Genomic DNA, 24,770 nt, shown 5'->3' with positions numbered 1-24,770 from the left:
ATTTATCATGGAATTGTTTGACTAGCCTATCTGCTTCACATTCCAACTTTTGTAGCTTCAGACAAAGGGTACCCTTTCCAGTGTACTAAGTATTGTAATTGACCCCTATATAGCCTAGAATCTAAAATTTTCTTGACTTCATAATGGGTTTCTCCTTGTACAACTATAGAAGGAGGAGGAGGTGGTTGGGTTTGAGGTCTTAAACTGCACTCAATTGAGGGTTTCAGCAAGCTACAGTGAAATACAGGATGTATTTTTCCTAGGATGCGGGGGAGGCTAAGCTGAACTGTCACTGGGTTAATTATTTTTATTATTGGGAAAGGACCTAGGAATTTTGGTCCTAATTTCTTGCTAGGCAACTTTAACCGTATGAGAGAACGGTGCTTGTCTGCCTGTTTTTTATATTCTTCTGCCACTTCTGATAGCGCTTTTATCGTATTTTCCCACCCCTTTTTTAAAGACTCCATCCATTCTGTTAAAGACATGGAAGAAGGGGGCTCTCTGGGCAGTTCAGGCATGGGGACAAACTCCATGCCGCTGGTGACCTGGAAAGGAGTCAGTCCAGTGCTGCTATGTGCTGCATTGTTGTAAGCCACTTCCGCAAATGGTAACAGGTCTGCCCAGTTCTCTTGTTGGTAATCCACATAGCATCTTATGTACTGCTACACCATCGCGTTTGTCCATTCCGCAGCTCCGTTCATGCTCGGATGAAAAGCCAAGCTAAGCCCTTGTGTGGACCTGACGGACCTCAAAAATTCTCTCCAGAATTTAGCTGTAAACTGGACTCCTTGGTCTGAGATGATGCAGCGTGGTATTCCATGCAGATGGTAGATGTGTTTGATGAATAGCTTTGCAAATTTCTTTGTGGATGGCAGTCCAGAGCAAGCAGTGAAATGGGCTTGCTTAGAAAACAGATCAATAACTGTCCAAATTACTGTGTTCTCCCCACTTTCTGGGCGTTCGACTATGAAATCCATTACAATTTCTTCCCAAGGTCTGCTGGGGCTTCCCACTTGCTGAAGGAGTCTGGGTGGTTTTCCAGGTCTCGGCTTCATCGCTGCACATGTGGCACAGCTCCTCACATAGTCTTCCACTTCTGCTTTCATCCTTGGCCACCAAAATTGTCTCCTAGCGAGGTGTAGGGTCTTCAGGAATCAAAAGTGGCTGGCCAGTTTGGAGTCGTGGCTGTGCTGGAGTACTTCGAGTCTCAGGCTTGCAGGGACATACAGTTTGGATCCTTTCCACGCTAGTCCCTCCCTCATGGTCAAGACATCTTTATTGTCTGTGAGCCAGGGGTCCGCTGGTAGCGCCGCTTTCAAGTTAGCCATCAATCCATCCCGGTTTGGGTTGGGTAGTTGCCTGGCATGGCTCCTGGTGGTGACTTGGGCAGCCGATTGTGAGGGGCGAATGATGGCGTGGACCACTTCCTCCCTGTCAACTTGAGGTTTTCTCGACAGGGCGTCTGCCAACAGGTTTTTTCCTGCTGGTATGTACTTCAGCTCAAATTTGAAGCGCCTGAAGTATTGAGCCCAGCGGACTTGTTTGGGAGACAGTTTCCTGGGGGTCTTTAGAGCCTCGAGGTTTTTATGATCAGTCCAGACCTCGAAAGACACTTTACTACCCTCTAGGAAATTTCTCCAAGAGAGTAAGGCCAATTGAACTGCATAAGCTTCTTTTTCCCAGATGGCCCATTGTCTCTCTGTGTCGTTGAGCTTTTTGGACACGTACGCACAGTGCAACAACTGTCTTTTGTTCCTTTGTAGGAGTACCGCAGCCACTGCCACGTCAGTGACGTCGGCTTGTATGATGAATTGTTGTTCTGGGTCTGGGTGCTGCAGAATCGGTTCTTGGGCAAACAGTCTTTTTAAGTTTTCAAAAGCTTTTTGGCAATTCATTGTCCAAGCGATTGGTTGGGTCGGCTTTTGGTTCTTCGGAGGAGACCCCGTTTTCAACAGTTCTGTTAGGGGTAGGGCCACCTCCACAAAAACTGGGATGAATTACCTATAGAAGTTAGCGAACTCCAGGAAGCTTTGACGCTGCCTGTGGGTGCGTGCGGGTTGCCAATCAAGTACTGCTTTCACTTTCCCTGGGTCCATTTCCATGCCTCTGCTGGAAATTCGATAGCCCAAGTAATCTAGGGAGGTTTTGTGAAACTCGCATTTTGAAAGCTTCGCGTAAAGCTTGGCGGCGAGGAGTTTTTTCAGCACTTGCCGGACGAGTTTCACGTATTCATCAAGGGTCTTGCTAAATATGAGAATGTCATCTAGGTAAACAAGGACCCCCCTGGTACAGGTGCTCATATAGCACTTAGTTAATGAGTTGCATGAACACTGCGGGGGCCCCTTGTAGTCCAAGTGGCATGACTGAACTGGAAGCTGCCGAGCAAGCAGTTGAAAGCAGTTTTCCATTCATCTCCCTCCCTGATTCTTATACAATAGTATGGTTCCCTTAAGTCCAATTTGGTGAACACCTTACCCTTCGACAAGTGGTTTAGCATGTCTTTCATGAGGAGGAGGGTGTAGGTGTTTTCTAAGCACACAGCATTGATATCACGGAAATCAACGCAAAGCCTCATCCCCCCATCTTCTCTTTAAAGAGCACCGGGGCCACCACTTTGGATTTCACAGCCTGGATAAAGCCTCGCTCTAGATTGGTGTCTATGTACTTCCTCAATTCCTTCATCTCTTTCAGAGTCATGGAGTACATTTTCAGCTTGGGTAATTTAGCCCCTGGCACAAACTCTATCACTCAGTCGGTCAAGCGGTGAGGGGGGAGAAAGTTGCAATTCTCTTTGCTAAAAACCCCCAATAAGTTCGGTACTCCTTTGGCACTTGCTGGCTGCCAGGTAGGGCATCTCGGGCCGGGGCTGCAGATTCTGACGCGGTAGCCTCCTCTGGGGTGGTGGCTTCTAGGAGGTGGTCCTGCCTTACAGGTGGCAGTGGCCCGATGCCAATGACTAGCTTCCTATAGCTGCCATCCCAGGAGATTGTGGGGCCCCACTTATCGAGCCATGCGAGTCCCAATATGACTGAGTCGGTCATCTTTGCGGTGGCCATGAACCGGAGGAGTTCTCGATGGCGCCCCATCTCTAGTCTGATGAGCTCAGTGACCAAGGTGGCAGGGGCCCCACCAATTAGCATCCTGTCGACTTGCTCAAAGCTGATGGGGTGCACAAGGGGCCTTGTGCGTATCCCCAACTGTTCAACTATGGGGAGGCTGATTAGGCATTGCATGCATCTGGTGTCTATGACAGCTTCTACTTCCCCTTGGACCCCCGTCTCTGGGACTGCTAACTTAATTTTGAGGGCAAAGGGGCGGATGGCTCCACTTACCATCGGGTCGTCGTTGCCACTGCTCTCCCCCGCGGAGACTGGAAGAGATTCGTTGGCCGGAGTTCCCTCTGCTTCATTGGGAAGGAGTGGGACTTCTGCAGCCTGTTTGACGTTCCGTCCTTTGTCCGGCAGCTTCTGCAGGGTTTTCTTTGCTCCGGCTGGGGCAGGAGACCAGGTTTGGGGAATGGGAGTCGGAGCCAGGCATTCCAAGGCCCGGTGCCCGTGTTGACCACACCGGTAGCATTTGACAGTCCCGGACGGTGTGGGAGGGGGCTCCTCGGCCTTCTTTGTCTGGGCCCAGCGTCCGAGCGGTCTCCTGGTCGGTTTATCCACAGATGGCTTCCTGTGAGGGTGAAGCTCCAGGTCCAGAATGACGGCATTGTTGTACCATGACTGTATCCGGTTCGGTACTCCCCTAATGCCACAGGCTTGCCTGAGGTCTGGGTCCAGGGCCTCTTTGAAGGTGTGCACCATTAGGCACTCTGGCCAGTCTTGCAATTTTCCGGCCAGCCTCTGAAACTCCCATATTCTTTTGCGGGTTTGCCAGCTTGCTTCAGTGCTTTAATTTGGGTTTCAGCTTCCACTTGCTGGGCAACGTTGCTGAATCTGACCCGCATCAGTTGGATGAATTCATCGGCATCTTCTAGCTCAGGGGCCTCCTTGTCATGAAGCTCTGCTATCCATTCCACCACCTCTCCTTTGTTCATGCCATCCGCGATGGCGGAAATCAATTCCCGATCAGATGGGTATTGATTTCCTTGTTGGTTGAGGAAATACGCCAATTTCCCAGAAGTCCCATCGAACGTCGCCCGAAACCGTGGGGGAGAAGCGGCTGGGCTTGCATGGGTGGCTGGCCAGGCGCTTGCTGCTGGACCGGGACCTGTTGTGGAACCACTGGCACCTGTGGTTGAGCCTGGACCTGTTGAGGGATCGCAGCTTGAGGTTGCAGGTATGGCTGCGGCTGGACAGGTGTCAACTGGCATTGCACCCATCCTTGCCCCGGGTAGAAAGCCCACCCAGGAGGGATTTGGCTTGCTGGTGGCAACCCGGGTTGGTACTGTGGGGCAGGTGGACTTCAGAATCCCTGCGGAGGGCCCTGCATTCCATGGCTGGACTGGCTCAGTAGGGTTGGTTGCTGGGTCGCTTGTGCCCTGGGGTGGAGGGAGCCCACAGCCAGGCCGGGCTGGGGCGTAAGGCTGGGAGTCGAGCTGGCGCAGCCAACGTTCACCTTTCCAAGCCAGGGAGTTGCAGTGCAATGGACTGGAGCCTCAGCCCACAGCCAGGCTGGGCTGGGGCGTAAGGCTGGGAGTTGAGCTGCTTGGGGCCGAATGGAAAGAGGCTGACACTCCGGTCCATTGCGCTGCAACTCTCTGGCTTGGAAAGGTGAACGTTGGCTGCGCCAATGTCCACCTAAGCAGCCCAGGGTCGAGGGGCTGGGTCGTCCCACTCACGCTGAGTTGGCTCAACTGCTTCGGGAGAATGGCCAGCGACTAGCTGCATGACGGTGGCGGGAAGCCCCATTCTGAACATCTGCAGCGCGGCTGCTGTGGCACTCCCCAGCTGAGGGTCGAGGCTTGTCCTGCACCCACTTGTGGTTCCAACAGCAACTCTTGGATCGGGGTAATTCCCGCAGCTTCACCCTGCAGAGTCAGGTCTGGCTGCGACCTCCTCTCTGGCATCGGCTCCTTGCATCGGGTGCCCAGCTGGCTTTTGGCTTCTGCGGATTTCATGGCTTCCTCCATAGCCGGGGAAGGAGAGTTAGAGGGTCTCGTAAGAAGTTGCTGAGCCCGTGCCTGCTGCTCCCTCCGTGGACTTCTTTTCCTCCTCCATCTTCCCTGAGACTTCGCACCACCCGGTGTCAGGTTGACGCTTGGGGCTCAGGACCCCAGACAGCACCCTGAAACTTGGGGGAGCTGCTTTAGTTTGAAAGGGGATTCGGGTTAATGTCAGGGTTCCAAGTAACACCCCCAACGAAATTAAACTCCGAGGCTTGAAGTTCCTCAAAGCTAACTTTTATTGGAGATGCCATCTAGACCCCTACCAGTCAGAATTCAGGCCTGGATATGGGACAGAAACAGCATTGGTTGCACTTTTTGATGATCTCTGGCAGGAGCGGGATGGGGGTAGTGCATCCATCCTTGCTCTACTTGACCTCTCAGCGGCTTTCGATATCAACCATGGTATCCTTCTGGAGTGGCTTCGGGGGATGGGAGTGGGGGGCTCTGTACAATCCTGGTTCACTTGCTTCCTCTGTGGTCGCTCTCATTCAGTGTTGATAGAAGGGGAGAGATCCAGGCCTCGCCCACTGCTTTGCAGGGTCCCACAGGGCTCGGTACTCTCTCCACTCCTATTCAACATTTACATGAAGCCGTTGAGTGAGATCATCCATCACCATGGACTGAGATATCATCAATATGCTGATGATACTCAGCTGTATGTCTCAGCCCGTGGTGAGTTAAGCGATGCCGTGACCTCCTTCTCACAGTACCTGGAGGCTGTTAGGGGCTGGATGGGGAGCAACGGGTTGAAACTGAACCCTGGCAAGACCAAGAGGCTCTGGGTTTGGGGTTCTTTGTCCCATGGAGAATTGCCACCTTTGGTCTTGGATGGGGTGGCACTGCCCCAAACAGACCCTGTGCGTAATCTGGGGGTTCTCCTGGATTTGCAACTCCTGCTCGAAGAGCAGATGGCAGTCATGGCCAGGAGGGCCTTTGCGCAACTGCGGGTTGTGCACCAGTTATGCCCTTTGCTGGACAAACAATCCCTTCCCACGGTCACTCATGCCCTAGTCACCTCCCGTCTTGACTATTGCAACACGCTGTACACGGGGGTCCCCCTGAAGAGCATCCAGAAGCTTCATTTGGTGCAAAATGCAGCAGCCCACATGGTTTTGTGCAGACCTTGGTGTGGACATGTTTCACCTCTCCTGCGGGAACTGCATTGGTTGCCAATTTGCTTCCGGGTGCAATTCAAGGTGCTGGCTGTCACCTTTAAAGCCCTTCATCGCTTGGGTCCAGGTTATCTGAGGGACCGTCTCTTGCCTGTCACATCTACCCTACCCACTAGAGCAGGAAGGCAAGGAATGTTGCGGGTCCCATTTCCTAGGGAGATACATCTGGCGGGACCCAGAAGAAGGACCTTCTCCATGGTGGCTCTCTCTCTCTGGAACATCATTTCCCAGTCTCAAAGGTCCAAGCTCCGGACCCAAACCAAAATCAGGACACCACTCACTGCGTTTTCCCCAATGGTTTATTGAGCCGGAATCTCGGCACACAGTGAGTTCCATTGAAATGAGTACAGGAAAAAAGTTAGCGCTGGGAGCCTCCACCTCCCAGCGCCCTTTGAAGGCTGGAACCCCACCCTTCCACCATTGGATCAGCCGACCATCCCGCCAGCCTGATCAACTGTTCTTCGGCCGGCCTGAAGGCATCCACGATCAGCTGATCGTCGGCCGGCCTCAGGCAGACAGAATCATCTGTTCATCAGCTGGTTGTCAGCTCTGCTGTGCTTGTGCCGCTCACCGCCTCTGACATCCATGACACGTGCACCCCACCACCCACCTACCAAGCTAGGGGTCCCTCCCCCCCAGGTATGGCAACTCTGAGATGGTGTTTGACGCTGTCGCCATTTCGGGGGGTTGACACCCAGAGGTTAGATTGGCCCCCACTCTAACACTCTTCCAGAAGGCGCTGAAGACATGGTTCCGCCAGCGGACCTGGGGAACCCAGAGCAGGATGGAGCCCATTAAATGGCTTGTATGAATATGTGTTGTCGCCGGGATGGGGGTGGATGGGGGGGCTACTATTTTATTAATTTATTAATTTATTATTTTTTATTATTTTATTTTTTTCCTTTTTTATTTTTATGTGATGTTTTTATATTCGTGTAAGCCGCCTTGAGTTGCCATGGGCAAGTACTGTAGGTGGCAATATAAATTTTCTAAAATAAATAAATAAAATAAATAACATGAGGCTACCTACATCTAATGAATCCTAAATAGGGCAAAACCGGTCACAAAGCCTCTTCCATATAACTGCATATGATCAGTGAAGCCTAGGCACATTGGCATAATGTCCTGCTGTTTGTGTTTGTGTTGTGTTGTCCAAAACTGCTGTGGGAAGTGCATTGCAGTACATTAAACTTAATGCCCTTTGGATTTTGTGGACAGTTACATATTATAAGTCTCTCGCTGCTTTAAAAAAAAGGGGGGGCGGTTTGACTGCTCAAAAAAACATTCTTGGGAAGAGATAAAACAGGAAGTTTGTTTACCTAATGGCAATGTAAAATAAGCAGTTACCTAGGAAGTATCTTACTACAGTTTTTCTGAGGATTTAATATGAACTCTAGAGAATTTTCTAGCATAATTATAAGATTTTACACTGGCTTAAATAATTTTATCTATTCTTTTCAATAAACGAGCCATTATTTCTGTGACTAGGAAAAGCTGCGACTTCAGGGCCAAATCACTGAAGGCAGTAACATGATCAAAACAATTGCTTTTGGCCGCTATGAACTGGACACCTGGTACCATTCTCCCTACCCAGAGGAGTATGCCCGGCTTGGGCGCCTCTACATGTGTGAATTCTGCCTCAAATATATGAAGAGTCAAACAATACTTCGCAGACACATGGTAAGTTTTTAACTTAAGCATGTGAAATGGAAAATTATTTCTTTTTTCAAATTTGTTATAGCTGCCCAAACTCCAATGCACTCTGGATAGTATACAGAACCAAAAAAATCTAAAAACAGGTAAAACATAAAAGCACACAGACAACCCAGACTAAAACAATCTAAAAGTAACTCTGATTGATAAATAATAGAATAAACCTGCAAACTCTTTTCCAAACTCCCCCTTTTTTTCTTTGCTTCTCCTTTCTGCCTTCCCCCACCCCTCCTGTTGCAAACTCTTTCACCATTTCCCTCTGCTGTCTTTGCTTCCCCCCCACCTTGCATATGTAAACTAGACCAGCCCCAGGCTAATGTGTAACTCAAACATGGCTATGTTTCCGCTGCCAAAATAGCCTTTTAATCCTAACAAAGAAAACAATAAAAATTCCTCACCTAAAATAAGTTCATCTAGGAAGCAGGAGGTAACAAACCACAGATATCCCATCCTCTTTACAATGGAATCCTTAGCAGCTTGGTTTTACAATATAAAAATACATTTTCCTTTGTTTCAACAATTATCTCACTTGCTCAAAATATGTCCACAAATCAGCTCCTTCACATTTCTCGTCCCTCAATCCCAAAGTATACAAAAATCTCTGTCTTTTTATTGTTTAGGGTCCCTCTTTCTTGCAAAGCAGGCACCCAATGATCATTGAATAAAGCTTGGCTATTTCTCCTCAGTGTTGTGCTCCTTTCTTTGGTGAAAATTCCATGACATAACACAAATAAAATAAAACAGGGACTCCAAAAATACAATAATACATTAATATATCTTGTATTGTATTTGGAAACTACAGCTGGTGCAGAGTACGGCGGCGTGGGCAGTTCTTGGGGCCTCAAGAATGGTCCATGTAACAGCACTGCTCCGTGAACTGTACTGGCTGCCTGGTGCAATTCAAAGTGTTGGTAATCTCCTTTAAAGCCCTTCATGGCATGGGTCCAGGCTACTTGAGAGACCGTCTCATCTCACTGGGATTGGCCCATCCCACCTATGCCAGCAGAGGAGGCATGCTGCAGGCCCCGTTGCCCCAATTATTCCAGCTAGCGGGGTCCAGAAGGGCCTTCCATTGCACCTGCCCTCTGGAACATCTTGTCCCCCAATGTGAGGTTGGCCCCAACCCTCCTATCCTTTCGTAAGGGCCTAAAGACCTGGCTCTGCCAGTTCGGAATGGGACAACTTGCCACAGCCAACTTGCTGCAGCCAACTCGCCATGGCCATCTTGCCATGGTCAATTCATTACAGCCAACTTGCCATGGCCAACTCACCACAAGACAACTCTCCACAGGACAATTCAGCAATTCAATTTAATTATTTAAAATAATTAAAACATTATTTTAATTTTTGTCATTCACATTTCATTTTGTTCCTCCTTTGGCATTCTTTCTTTAATTATTCTATTCCACAATTTCTTCGATATTAGTGTAACTTTTGTCCCGCAGTGAGTTTTCCCGCAATGAATTGGCCATGGCGAGTTGGCCGTGGTGAATTGGCCGTGGGAAGTTGACTGGTGAGTTGTCTGCAGCAAGTTGTCCTAGGCCCCTGCCAAGGAGCAGCACAGTGGAGGCGGTTGATCGAGTAAAACAGATCCCACCTCCCCCACCTTGCCCCTGCCCTCCCCACTTGTAATTGGATTTTAATGGTTGGTTTTAATGTGTGTGTGTGTGTGTGTATATGAGAGAGAGAGAGAGAGAGAGAGAGAGAGAGAGAGAGAGAGATACCCTGTGGTAAGATGGGCAGCCAATAAACTTTATAAATAAATAAATTTGTATTAATGTATAATACAAATATGTATATTAATATGCATTAAACAAATTATTTTTAAAAGTCTTGAAACAAATATCAACAGCAAATCATATCTCTCTGATGTCATCTGCCAATCTTGATTTTTGCAGCCCAAATCTGGTAGCTTTCATTCTAGCCCTTCTTGTATTTAGACCCACTTTTTGCTCTGGCGATATACTGTAATTGAAAATAATATAAGGAGAGACAGGCTTGCTCTGTGTTTTTGATCTCTTACACAAGATAGAACCTTTTCAGATTCTTCTACCAGGGTAGGAGGACATCCTGGTAGAAAATACTAAATTAATTCCATTAAGCGATTGCTACATTTTAGCAAGGGGTTACTTTAATCATGTGTTATTATAGAATTCTTCTAAATCTATGTTGTCTATATCTAAACATAATTTTGCATATGGTCAGGAACATACTGTCTCCTTCCAATGCTTTGGAAATTTAGTCTTGTTTTTAAATGTGACTGTAAAAAATGCAGTTTGTACCTGCCTGTGATATCTCTGAGAAAAGATGGGAAATGCTGCCAACAAATTAATTCTGAAGAATGAGGCCATGACCCCACCTTGAATAATCATCTCCAGCAGCAGAGAAACTATTTTGGCTCTTCTACCTCTTTTTCTAGTGCTTAATTGTGGCTACCTTACTACTTTAGAGAAGAATGCCTCTTGGAATGAGGTTTATGGCAATTGAATTAGTGCTACTGGTTGGACTAGATGAGTATGGAATCATCTGTTAGAATCTATACTGAGTTGGTCACAAGGCTCTGTCCTTCCAAGCAGCTTCTAATATGAGTGGCAATGACTCCTGTAGTAGAAATTCCTGTAGTAGAAATCATAAGGTTTGTGATAGTGGGTGGGGAGACCAAGTCTCCCCACCCACCAATTATAAGAGCCTTGGTAGTACAGTGGACTAAAGCACTGTTATTAACATCTGCTGCTTGCAATTACTGCAAGTTCAAATCTCACCAGGCTCAAGGTTGACTCAGCCTTCCATCCTTTCAAAGGTAGGTAAAATGAGGACCCAGATTGTGGGGGGGCAATAAGCTGACTTTGTATAAATATACAAAAGTATGAAGGCTATTGCTTAACGCATTGTAAGCCACCCTGAGTCTCCGGAGAAGGGCGGCATATAAATTAAAGCAAAAAAAAAAAAAAGTCACTTGGTAAGCTTTTCAAGCTTAGAAGACAGTACATGTTTACCATCGCCTTAAATTTAGCTGAACCCAGATCAGTAATTGATTGATTGATTACATGCCATCAAGTTGATGTTGACATTTAGTGACCACATATATAGTTTTCCTCCATGACAATCTGTCCCTAACTTGGTTTTTCAAGATCAGTGATTAGAATCTAATTATTAAATATCTCTGTATTTTTTCAAATTCTGCCCATTGTGAGCCAAAACCTAAAAGTATAGTAGTTAATGTATGATACTTCTTGTTGAGCATAGACAGAATTTTGTGCCTGCAAATGTATACATGTACACTGTTAGAATGATCCGCACCTATTAAAATGAGTGTTGTTGTGGTAGAAAAACTTCAGGAGACCTATTTTGTCTGATTTGTCTGACACTTTTCAAAAGGCCCATGTAATGTAAATCAGAAGCATTATGCAAAATGAACAGAAACAGAATTTGAAAAATCTGGATTATTGTCTAGTCAAAAGATTTAAATTTATAAATTGTTACTGGTATTAGAGGTATTTAGATACACCTTTTTTCTTTATTTTGTCTTTATTATTATTACATGTAATGTTAATATGGCTTATACAATTGTAGCTATGCATGCTTTCTTTTAATTAATTTCATATGATGAAATACTTTAAAACAGCTTACTCAGAGAGACCAGTTGGTGTCACGGCGGGAACGGCTGGAAAATAGTGGAGCTCCGTGAAAACCAACTGGTATCTGCTTGCCGGGAGACCCTACAGGGTCAAAGCCACCTTGGAGGGGTGGTGAAGGAAGGAGAGGTGCTTCATCGATCACAAGGAAACCACAATTTTCTCACTGATCCGAAGAAAGCTCTCCTGAACGGCAGCAGGGACGACGGCCATTTTTGGCAAGTCACAAGCTGTGACAACCAGGACAATAAGATTTGTGCTGGAGCAGGTCATGGACAGAGCATTGAAACTGGGTGAGATAACTTCCAACTTTTGTTCTAGAGATCTAACCCAAGTAAAAGAATTCCAAAAATAATCTCCAAACGTTAAGAAAGCGGTGATTGGATACGTGGAGAAAGATTAAAGACTCAGATGCGAAAGAAATATCTAATGGAAGCTTCAAAACATAGAAAGCCTGGAAAAGATTTAATAACATCTTGAAAAGTGACTATTGGGAGAAACTGCTTTTCTTATTTTTATTATTAAACACACACACACACAATCTGTTGACAATCAGCTGTTTGATTTTTGCACGCTGTTTAATGTTGGAATTTGGAGCAGGGGAGCCATCTACTGGAGGAAGAAGGTTATTGCAGCGTGGGAAACTGGAGTGAAAGTGATAATTGTTTAATATAAACAAAGGAAAGGAGGGAAAGTAAATAACACCTGGAAGGCCACTTGACCTTGATTCTATTTCAGTAGGCGATTTGGATGTTTGGAAATATCTAGTGAGCTTCTTGAAGATCTTTAAGACAAACTGAATTGCAAATAACTAAAACTCTATTGAAACTGTTCACTGGAAGGTGGATTTGGAAGATTTGAGGAAATTTGGTGGGCCAATTTGGATTTGGATTACTAATGCTACTTGATAGAACATTCTACGAGGCAAAAGAAGAAAGGTGATAGAAGAAAAAAAAAGAAAGAAGAAATGATAAATAAGACTTTAAAATTTGGACAATTGGGAAGGTGTAAACTGGAAAATTATAAAGACTTAAAATTATCAATTTATAGCTTTTAAGGACTATAAATTTAGGGGACTTGGAGGTATAATTCTGGGACTGACTAAATTTTATTAATAATTGGCTTCTTTGGAGTTTTTAGATATTGGGACACTGGAATCTTAGTGGTATATTGAGTAATTTTTAATATATTAAACTATTACAAAATGACTCAACAGGAGACAATAAAGGTGTATGAAGAAATGTTAGTGATGTTTAAAAGTATTTATGAAAATGTGACAAAGAATCGTGAGATAGTGGGATTGTTCAAAGATAAAGATGTGAGTGTAGAAGATCCTCAACAAATGGGGGGGGGGGGGGAGATGTGAACATAATATTCAGAAGACAGATGAGAAATTTGAAGGAGTGGTGGAGGAGACAAATCAAAATAAGTTACAAGAAGACAAAAACACTGAAGAGACAGTAACAATAAGTACTAAGAATCAAATAGATAATCCTTTAAGAGTTTACAATAGAACAGAGAAAAAAAAGAAAGATCTCCCAAAAATAGTGAAAGGATTACGGATGGGTACTCAAATGATACAGCAGAAGGAGACAAGGGGAAAGGCAGAGGGAATATTCAGTTTGTATAAAAATGTTAGAAAGAGATATAAGATTCCAAGAGAGAAATATAAAAGAGTTATCAAAAAGTCAATAAATGATGAATTTTTTAAAAAGCGAAGAGATGATGGATAGAGATAAAATATCTTGTAATATGGTGACTGTCTTAAAAACTAATAGAAAAAAGTAGAAAATACAAATTGGGAAAATAGTAGTACACATATTGACATATAATAGAATTTATTATAACCATAAGCATTTTAAGGTTAGAAGGTAGAAGACAATGATTATGTATACTTAATTGTATTATTATTATTAACAGTGTGTAAAAAATATATTGAAACTTATAGCTTTCAAGGACTATAAATTCAGGGGATATAGAGATATAATCCCAGGACTGATTAAATCTTATTAATAATTGGCCTTATTGGTGTTTCTAGAAAATTGAGATATTGAAATTATGATGGAATATTGAGTAATTTTTAAAATATTAAAATATTAGTGATTCAGCAGGGGACAACAAACACATTGTATGAAGAAATGTTATTGATGTTTAAATGTAGTTATGGAGAAAGTGATAAAGAATCATAAAGAGAGAATGGTATTGTTTAAAGACAAAGATGTGAATGTAGAAGAACCCCAACAAAGGGGGGGGGGGAAGATGAGTACAAATTGGGAAAATAGTATTGATACACTGATATATAAAGGAATCTATTATAATTACAATGTTCATGTTAAGGTTAGAAGTTGAAAGACAAAAGGAATATGTATATTTAATGGTATTATTATTGTTAGCATTGTGTAAAAAGTATATTGACCCAGTCAATACACTGTCTACAAAATATGTATGGTTGTTAAAGGAAAATTACAAATAATACATATATTTTTTAAAAAAACAGCTTATCCAGTGCACATTGGTCAATAGCCGATACCAAATACCAGCTTCATTTTGTTTTCTGAATAGAATAGACCCGTGATGGCGAACCTATGGCACATGTGCCAGAGGTGGCACTCGAGCCCTCTCTGCTGGCACGTGCATCGTCACCCCAGGTCAGATCTCCGTGGCGTTTCTTTCATGAGCTTCTGTTTCCCTGCAAACAACGAGACAGAAGCTCACAAAAGAAAAAGATCTTACCTCTTGCTGCGCTGCCAGTGTTGGGATGCCCCGCCTCCTGCCGGCCAGCTGGTCTTTGGGTCTCTGCTGCGCATGTGCACATGTCCATGCATGTGCACTTGCGTACGCACACGCACACCTTTCAGTTTGGGAATGCACACACGCGCAGTTTGGGCACTTGGTGTCTAAAAGGTTTGCCATCACTGGAATAGACCTTATTACTTCTGAGTGCAAAGCAATTATATTTTTCTCTTTGGTGTTATATTTTAAAACAATTGTCACAGTAAAGCTTGTCTATCATTCTTCATAGGCAAAATGTGTCTGGAAGCATCCTCCAGGGGATGAAATCTACCGCAAAGGCCCAATCTCAGTATTTGAAGTAGATGGGAAAAAGAACAAGGTAACTCTTTGTACATGAAGTAGTTTTCTGGGAGGAAGAGAGCTTGTGCCTTTTGTGGGCCATTTGTAAGCCATACAGGTAGCTTTGCTAGAGATTTTTCTTCACTGTTGCTAATTAGCCAGAATCACGTAAGACATTTAAACTGGTTTAGCATCCCAAACCTGGTGTCTTCCCAGTATGTTGGCTGCTACTTCCATCTTTCTTATTCGGCATTGTTTTTGCTGATTGGGTGAAGAAGTCCAAAAAATCTAGATCGCAAGTTGTGATATGGCCCAGGACAGACTTCTTTGTGGTACTGCTGTCTCAACTCTTTTATAAAGAGTACATTAGTTCCAAAAAGTTTTGCTTTCAGAGTGTGGGTTCAAAGAAGTGTAATTTAGGGAAAGAAGGAAAGAATTCTTTCAAGTTACAGGTGAAACTTGAAAAATTAGAATATTGTGCAAAAGTTCATTTATTTCAGTAATGCAACTTAAAAGGTAAAGCTAATATATGAGATAGACTCATTACATGCAAAGCGAGATAGTTCAAGCCTTGATTTGTCATAATTTTGATGATTATGGCTTACAGCTCATGAAAACCCCAAATTCACAATCTCAGAAAATTAGAATATTACATGAAATCAATAAAAGAAGGATTGTACATAGAACAATATCAGACCTCTGAAAAGTATAAGCATGCATATGTACTCAGTACTTGGTTTGGGCCCCTTTTGCATCAATTACTGCCTCAATGCGGCATGGCATGGATGCTATCAGCCTGTGGCACTGCTGAGGTGTTATGGAAGACCAGGATGCTTCAATAGCGGCCTTCAGCTCTTCTGCATTGTTCAGTCTCATGTCTCTCATCTTTATCTTGGCAATGCCCCATAGATTCTCTATGGGGTTCAGGTCAAGTGAGTTTGCTGGCCAATCAAGCACAGTAATCCCATGGTCATTGAACCAGGTTTTGGTACTTTTGGCAGTGTGGGCAGGTGCCAAGTCCTGCTGGAAAATGAAGTCAGCATCCCCATAAAGCTCGTCTGCGGAAGGAAGCATGAAGTGCTCCAAAATCTCCTGGTAGATGGCTGTGTTGACCCTGGACTTAATGAACCACAGTGGACCAACACCAGCAGATGACATGGCTCCCCAAATCAACACAGACTGTGGAAACTTCACACTGGACTTCAAGCATCTTGCAGTGTGTGCCTCTCCATTCTTCCTCCAGACTCTGGGTCCTTGGTTTCCAAATGAGATGCAAAAGTTACTCTCATCAGAAAAGAAGACTTTGGACCACTGAGCAACAGACCAGTTCTTTTTGTCTTTAGCCCAGGTAAGATGCTTCTGACGTTTGTTGTTCAGGAGTGGCTTGACAAGAGGAATATGACATCTGAAGCCGATGTCCAGATCCATCTGTGTGTGATGGCTCTTGATGCACTGACTCCAGCCTCAGTCCACTCCTTGTGAAAGTCCCCAACACTTTTGAATGGCCTTTTCCTGACAATCCTCTTCAGGCTGCGGTCATCCCTGCTGCTTGTGCACCTTTTTCTTCCACACTTTTCCCTTCCACATAACTTTCTATTAATGTGCTTTGATACAGCACTTTGGGAACATCCAACTTCTTTTGCAATTACCTTTTGAAGCTTTCCCTCCTTATGGAGGGTGTCAATGATGGTTTTCTGCACAACTGTCAGGTCAGCAGTCTTTCCCATGATTGTGATTCCTACTGAACCAGACTGAGAGACCATTTAAAGGCTCATGAACCCTTTGCAGGTGTTATGGCTTAATTAGCTGATTAGAGTGGGACACTTTGAGCCTAGAATATTGAACCTTTTCACAATATTCTAATTTTCTGAGATTGTGAATTTGGGGTTTTCATGAGCTGTAAGCCATAATCATCAAAATTATGACAAATCAAGGCTTGAACTATCTCGCTTTGCATGTAATGAGTCTATCTCATATATTAGTTTCACCTTTTAAGTTGCATTACTGAAATAAATGAACTTTTGCACGATATTCTAATTTTTCGAGTTTCACCTGTATATGGAGAAGAGGGAGAGAAACATACCACAGCATTTCAATTTTGCCAATGTCCCGGATGTTTCTTTCAGTTTTTTTAGATACCTGCTCAGACAGCCCTTTTCCCTGACTAGTTTGGAAACACTTCCTTCATAGACAATTTCAGTGGCTTTTTTTTGTAGTTGTATGGGCTCCAGGTCATCCCTCCCAACTACAGTCTTCTTATCAAAAAATCTCCCTGTCCTCTGCTATAAAAACCTTGTGGCTGTTCCTTAAAGGTTAGATTTATTGATGGCATAGTATGAGATGGCAGAGCCATGACATGAGAAAATAGGTCCTAACCTAGGACTGCAAGTGAAGGAATTATTCTTTTTGAGTGCTTCCCTACGTAAATATTGCAAATGTTGCAATATTTGGGGCAAATACTGTATTGAACTGTCTCAGTAGAAAAAGGATTGGTCAAGGATCTGTCTGTCTGATGAACCCTAATTCTTAATTGGGGAAGTAATCAGAAAAACTGTTTCCCTGCCTGGGTGAGACGATAAAATCAATTCACTCCTCTTCACAATCTCTCACTCCACTCTGCTGTCCATAAAGGTCTGGAGCAAAATTAAATAGGTAAGTAAGATGATGACAGTCCTAGATTCTACCAATTCGTTGCAGAATTCATGTCATGTTCTTGTTTACTATTTCCAAGCTAAAAAGGTACTTCAGAGCATTTGGGGACACTCACATAACATCTATGCAAATCCTTAAATCACCTACATCTTTTTCCAGGGCCGTGCAGCTGCTCTCTGCAGTTACAGGTAGTCCTTGAGATATGACTGGTCACTTAACAGCTGTTCAAAGTTACAACAGACCCCCCACAAAGCAACATGTGACCCTGTTTCAAAGTTACAGTGGTTGCAGAGCCTCCCGCAGTCATTCGTCCTTATGACTAACCATGGGGACGCTGCAGTGCCCCCCGCCTCTCTTCCCCCCCCCAATCTGGCCCCAGCAGGATCCCACAGCACTTGGGCCTGCTCCTCATGCCTCCTAGAAGCAGCTACCATTTTCAGTATTCCAACAATTCTTTGCGGAAAATGGTGGTTCCTTTCAGAGCTTTCTGCCCTGATTAGCTGGCCTTCGGGAGACTGCAAACTTCTCCTGGCTCTTGCTAGGCTTTTGGGAAGCAAACCGCCTGCATGCAAAGTCGACAGCTTCAGGACAAGCTTCCCAAAACTACCCTTCCAGCTTTTTTTGTTTTCTTTATTGAAGAAATGTGAGTTTCTGGGGGAGGGAGGGCATTAAGCAAGGGAAAGGTTTGGGGAAGCTCATCCTGAAGCTGCCACCTTTGCATGTAGGTGGCTGGCTTCCTCAAAGCCTAGTAAGAGCCAGGAGAGGTTTGCAGTCTCTTGATGGCCAGCTGATCAGGGCAGAGGACCAGCCTCCATGGAGGCTTGTTTGGAAGCCTCTCTGGGATTGGAACCTGGTGCTGGACCCTAATGTAGCTAGGCTCTTCTCTGCTGCTGGGCTGTTGCAAAACTTTCTGCTGCTTGTCAGCCTCCTTTATGAACCCAGCTGGGTGGCGGGCCTCCCAGGACCTCCCCCAATCATGAGGTACCCCAAGCTTGATTAATGACCTGCATGTCCATTTAACAGTAGCATCAGGAAGAGCAGGGGGTGGGGGTCATTAAGTGATGCTGTCTCACTTAATGGTTGTCACTACTTGCGAACATAATGGGCAGGCTCCATTACAGTCGTAGGTCGAGGACTCCCTGTACAGCACAGTCCTGGGACAATAGACATTTAGAACTGCTACTCACCAAATATTAACCAAATGGAGAGAGGAGTGGGGATTCTGGCTCAGTATTGCTTTGTCTGGAACAATCTTCATTGGAATACTAAGATAGCTCTATCTATTGGCTATCCATAGATTTTGTGGTTCAGTTTGTAGGAACTCTATCTTGTGTTAAGTACTGGGAGGGTAGATTATCTCTTGGTAACCATTCTTGTAAGTTATTAATATCTTGATGCTCTTTCTGATTTTTCCAGATATATTGCCAAAACTTGTGCCTTCTGGCAAAGCTCTTCTTGGATCATAAGACTCTGTATTACGATGTTGAACCATTTCTTTTCTACGTCATGACAGAAGCTGATAACACAGGATGCCACCTAATAGGCTATTTTTCCAAGGTTAGTAATAACCACCTGGGATCTGTTCCATCAGTAGGGCTTTGTGCATCAAAACAGTGTGATGATGGGTACACTGCCCTAGCTTAACATCTGGAAATCAGCTCAGAAGTAGAGTACCTGCTAAAAGAAAAAAAATGTTCAAGCTAGGATTGAAATTTCCAAAATATTGGCACAATTGGGGGGGAGAGGGAGGATATAGAATTTTTTAGATCTACAGTCACTTTTATTATAACATACAATTTATTACAGGTAGTCCTTGACTTATTACCACAATTGGGACCGGAACTTGTGTCACTAAGCAATGCGGTCATTAAGCAAGTCATCCCATGACAGGACCCAAGTTATGACCATTTTACCACAGTTGTTAAGTGAATCATGTGGTTAAGTAAATCTGTCATGCTGCCCTCCCTTAATCTCCAAATAGAAATGATCCTTGATTCCATTTGTTGAGAAAGTTATAGTTTTATTAGAGATCAAGTGGATTGCAGTAATGCATAGCCAGAACTGAGATTCATGCGCCAAAATCCCAAATGTTATACTTTCCCCTTTTCTCCTCCTTGATTGGTTTTCATTTCCCACCCCAAGGTATCCAATTAAAATATTGCAAGCTGTTTTCCTAATGGTCAGGCGTGCTCTGGTATGCCACCTCCTCCTTCCAGCTGGGCGACCTTGAAGTAGTTTCTTGAGAAGGCACATCGTGTTTTGGTTTCCCACGTATTCTCCCTTCTTTCTCCCTCTTCCATAGTTCATGGCAGACTGTCACCACATATCAGTGAAGCCCAAGCAAGCATGGGGTGGCAGCTGACATACTGCCCCCCTCAAAATAAGGCATTAGTCCTGGAAAGTAACAGAGAAGGAGAAAGGTCAATAATTTAGTGAGGTTTATCGGGATACTGGGCATAGAATTTAATATAAACGTTTTGGTGCCCGCACATGTTGGGCGGCCACCCATTCAGCTTCAGAGGAGGGGAAATGCTTCCATGAGATCAGGTATTGGAGTTTGCCCTTATGTAAACGTGAGTCCAAAATTTCCTTCACTTCAGAATGTTGCTCGCCTTCAATGAGATTGGGTGTAGGAGGGGTTTTTGCAAGTGGTCGTAAGGAGGAGGTTTGGGCTGGTTTAAGTATACCACAATGGAAGACCGGATGTATTTTCCTAAGGTTCTTTGGCAATTTGAGTTCAATGGTTACTGGGTTAATAAATCTCACAATGGGGAAAGGACCTACAAATTTAGAGCCAAGCTTTTTTGACCAGCTCTCGGCAAAGAGAGCAGACATGCAGAAGTGGGACTCTCCTGAATAATCTAATTAAAAGCCTAAAAAACCCTAAACATGCATAGAATTGCAACCACAGGGGAAAAAAGTGAATGGAGGAAAAGACTGGACTTGGAGAGAAGAGAAATCTTGGAAATCAAACATTTATTTAGATGCAAAGTTTATTCTGCTGAGTTCTGCTGTGTAGCATGATCAGACTGCAGTTCCTTTGTTCTCCTGATGACATTGAGAAAATACCAGCATTGAGAAAGTTTTTCAGCATTGAGAAAATTTTCTTTAGACCAAACTATTTTCTTCAATATTGACTGCATAGTTCTTTTTACCATTAACAGAGCATACTTAGACATAATTGCAAAATGAATTACATACAGATCTGTTTGCATGAGTGTTCTTTTTCCCTATCTCTTTCTCTAATGAATGAAGCGCAGATCTGTTTGCAAGGGTGTTTTTTTTTTCTTTTTCTCTCTGCATATTTATAAGGAGTCCAGTCTTTACTAATTAAATAGTCATGAATGAATTGAATACAATTTTTTAAATATATTGAATGATCCTGAGAAAACGGAGTGAACATTTTAAAACATTGTTTACAACTATTGTAAAGTTTTACAGCCAGATCATAAATTTTTGATGGTAAATTACCCTGAACTGCTTTTATTGCCCAGAACTGCAATTATCATTCTACCTTCTTTTGTGGATTACAAATAGGCAGAGACTGCAATATATTTTTTACAATATTTTTTAATTTTTAAATACTTTTAAATATGGTGTGGATTTTGGTGGACTACCTTGTACTATCTTTTTATAACACACACACACATATATATAATCTTTTTTACACTAACAAGCTGACATTTCATTTCTTTTACACTCAGCTGAGATACTATTTTTTTAAGCTGAGATTTTGTTTTACTTTCCAAATTTTATTCATCTGTCATTTTCAATACATGTGTGGATTACAAACTATATCAAGAGGGCAACATCAAGATTAGCTACAGGAGGGAACAAAAAGAGAACTTGAACTCCTAGAACAAACAGGTGAGAAGTGGCCCAGCTGAGAGGTGGCTTGGCAGCCCAACTGAGAGGTGGTCTGGTGACCCATCTGAGAGAAGGAGAGACAACTGAGCTGAAAGATGGAGAGGCAGCTCAGTAACCCAGCCCGACATCTGAGCGGAGGCAGTGCAGTGCAAATGGAGGCCACTGAGCAGCAATGAAACGGAGCTAAATGGCTGAAGACCAGCAACTGTGAGCAGCATGGCAGAGCTTGAGCAGCAACAGTGCACAGCTAAGTGGCAGAGGAGTGAAGCGCCCAGACCAGTGACTAAGAGCAGCGCGGTGGACCAGCAGTGGCTGAGAGCAGAGCAGAGAGGACCAACTGAACAGCGGCACCCACAGCAGCAGCTGAGAGCAGCACGGCGGACCAGCTAAGAATAGAATAGAATAGAATTCTTTATTGGCCAAGTGTGATTGGACACACAAGGAATTTGTCTTTGGTGCATATACTCTCAGTGTACATAAAAAGACAAGATACACTCGTCAAGAAACACAAGGCACAACACCCAGTGACAGTCATATGGTATAATAAACAATCAAATCATACTAGGAAACAATATCAATATAAATCGCAAGGATATAAGCAACAAAGTTACAGTCATGCAGTCACAAGTGGGAGGAGATGGGCAACAGGAACGATGAGAAGACCAATAGCAATAGTAATGCAGCCTTAGTGAATAGTTTGACAGTTTGAGGGAATTATTTGTTTAGCAGAGTGATGGCGTTTGGGAAAAAACTGTTCTTGTATCTAGTTGTCTTGGTGTACAGTGCTCTATAGCGTCGTTTTGAGGGTAGGAGTTGAAACAATTTATGTCCAGGATGCGAGGGGTCTGTAAATATTTTCACAGCCCTCTTTTTGACTCGTGCAGTATACAGGTCCTCAATGGAAGGCAGGTTGGTAGTAATTGTTTTTTCTGCTGTTCTAATTATCCTCTGAAGTCTGTGTCTGTCTTGTTGGGTTGCAGAGCCAAACCAGACAGTTATAGAGGTGCAGATGACAGACTCAATAGTTCCTCTGTAGAACTGTATCAGCAGCTCCTTGGGCAGTTTGAGCTTCCTGAGTTGGCGCAGAAAGAACATTCTTTGTTGTGCTTTTTTGATGACGTTTTTGATGTTAGGTGTCCATTTTACGTCTTGAGATATGATAGAAACTAGAAATTTGAAGGTCTCTACTGTTACTACTGTGTTGTCTAGTATTGTAAGAGGTGGTAGTATGGGAGGGTTTCTTCTAAAGTCTACCACCATTTCTACGGTTTTGAGTGTGTTCAATTCCAGATTGTTCCGGTCGCACCACGAGGCTAGTTGTTCAACCTCCCTTCTGTATGCAGATTCATCGTTGTCTCGAATGAGACCAATCAATGTTGTATCATCTGCAAACTTCAGTAGTTTAACAGATGGATCATTTGAGATGCAGTCATTGGTATATAAAGAGAAGAGAAGTGGAGAAAGCACACATCCTTGGGGGGTGTAATGATTGCCTCTCCTTCCAACTTAAGAAAGTAAAAACTCTTGAAACGTGGTCGTTCAAAAGGAACCTTTTATTAAGCAGAAGTGATAGCAACCCAGTTAAAGCAAGATCTGAATACCCTTAGGCAAGACAAGTAGGATTAAAGCAGTAGAGACCTCTCCCTTTAAGTCAGAATGCAGATTTTAGCCAATACACAAGTGTGAAGATGTTTTCTTTACTAGTTTCCCTGAGAACCCGAACAAACATGTATTCACACCGTTATCCTTTAAAGTGAAACAACCCACATGGCTATCCACGTTAAGAGGATCTCAGAGCTCTTTGGCGCCAGGATATAGGTTGTAAAATATCTGTTGACACAGGCAATGCTAGTAAATCAAATCCAAGCCTCCCCTTCTCCCAATTGATTGGCAGTATCACTCTTAGGGATCTGACGGGGGGGGGGGGGGGGGGCTGTGCTAATTGTACAGGTATCTGATGTGATTTTGCTTAGCTTCACCTGCTGCTTCCTGTCTGTTAGGAAGCTTGTGATCCACTTACAAGTGTGTTCAGGTACTGCTCGCTGATTTAGTTTAGTTAGAAGAATGTCCAGTATGATGGTATTGAATGCTGAACTAAAGTCTACAAAGAGGACCCTTGCGTAGGTCTTTGGAGAGTTCAAGATGTTGTAGGATGTAGTGCAGAGCCATATTAACAGCATCATCTGTTGGTCTATTTGCTCGGTATGCAAATTGCAGGGGGTCTAACAGCGGATCCGTGATGGTTTTCAGGTGGGACATCACTAGCCTTTCAAAGGTTTTCATAACTACAGATGTTAGAGCAACTGGTCTGTAGTCATTCAGTTCCTTGATGGAGGGCTTCTTCGGCACTGGGATGAAAGTGGAGCGTTTGAAGCAAAATGAGGAGCAGCTGTGAAAGATAAATGTATGTGGGTGGGGCGTGGGAACATGGCATATCTCTAGTGATTTATTGAAGATTCGGGTGAAGATGGGGGCCAATTGGTCAGCACAGACTTTTAAGCAAGAAGGAGTTATCTTGTCTGGGCCTGGTGCTTTTCTGGCTTTTGTCTGTGAAATAGATTTTGCACTTCCTTTTCTGTGATCACCAGGGGTTGTGAACCCAATGGGATGAGGTCAGTTGTAGGAGGTTTGGCTGTTGTTGGTGTGTCTGGGAAGGGGGTTGTGGAGCTAGGTGGCTGTAGTTTCCTTTCAAACCTGCAGTAAAACACGTTCAGGTCATCTGCCAGTTGTTGATTTCCTTCAGCCTGGGAAGGAGGTTTGCCGTAACCAGTGATATTTTTAAGAGTTTTCACATGTTTGCTGGTTCGTTTATTGAGAACTGATTTCTTAGCTTTTCAGAGTAGCTTCTTTTTGCTGCTCTGATCTCCCTTGTTAATACATTTCTGGCCTGATTGTATAGCGTTCTATCACCTTTTCTGTAGGCTTCCTCTTTGGTACGACGTAGCTGCTTAAGTTTAGCTGTGAACCAAGGTTTATTGTTACTGTATATTTGCAAGTTCCTGGTTGGTACACATAGGTCTTCACAGAAGCTGACATATGAGGTACAAGGTGAATCATGCAATGATCAGAGTGTCCCACAGCTGCTCGTGGTAAAGACCGATAAGTATCTTTTAGTGTTGTGTAGCAATGGTCTAAAGTAGTGGGACAATTGACATGCTGACATGCTCTAGTGGGACAATTGACATGCTGAAAATATTTTGGAAGCTCTTTCCTTAAATTTGCTTTGTTTAAGTCTCTCAGAATAATGGCCAGTGAATCTGGGTATTTGGCTTCAGCCTCCATAATCTGGTCAGCTAGAGTTCGTAATGCCTTGTTTACACAGGCTTGTGGAGGAACATACACAGCAATTAGGAGAAATGAGGAGAACTCACGTGGAGAGTAAAATGGTTTACAGTTGATAAGTAAAGACTCTTAAGGTTTCATCACAGAATTTATGTACATTTATGATGTGCAGAGCAGAGTGCACATCAGCACATCATACCTGAAAACCCCGGAAGTGGCCAGGCAACCGAAGGGCAAGAAAGCAGGGAAGTACAGAACCCTTGTGGA

General features: G+C 43.8%; 1 protein-coding gene across 1 annotated transcript in view; it reads left to right on the top strand.

Moving 5' to 3' along the window:
• KAT7 (lysine acetyltransferase 7) overlaps positions 1-24,770 on the top strand; it is a 156,757-nt gene that overhangs the window by 73,803 nt on the left and 58,184 nt on the right. Inside the window, exons 9-11 of the mRNA XM_070944367.1 lie at positions 7,771-7,962; positions 14,653-14,742; positions 18,771-18,911. Coding sequence (XP_070800468.1) covers positions 7,771-7,962; positions 14,653-14,742; positions 18,771-18,911 — 423 coding nt within the window. The remainder of the gene's footprint in view (positions 1-7,770; positions 7,963-14,652; positions 14,743-18,770; positions 18,912-24,770) is intronic.

Source organism: Pituophis catenifer, unplaced genomic scaffold, assembly GCF_029215685.1.
Source record: "Pituophis catenifer annectens isolate HBS135680 unplaced genomic scaffold, rPitCat1.0.hap2 SCAF_5, whole genome shotgun sequence".
Classification (NCBI taxonomy): domain Eukaryota; kingdom Metazoa; phylum Chordata; class Lepidosauria; order Squamata; family Colubridae; genus Pituophis; species Pituophis catenifer.
The sequence above is the reverse complement of the archived record's forward strand: the minus strand, read 5'-3'. Positions and strand labels throughout refer to the sequence as shown.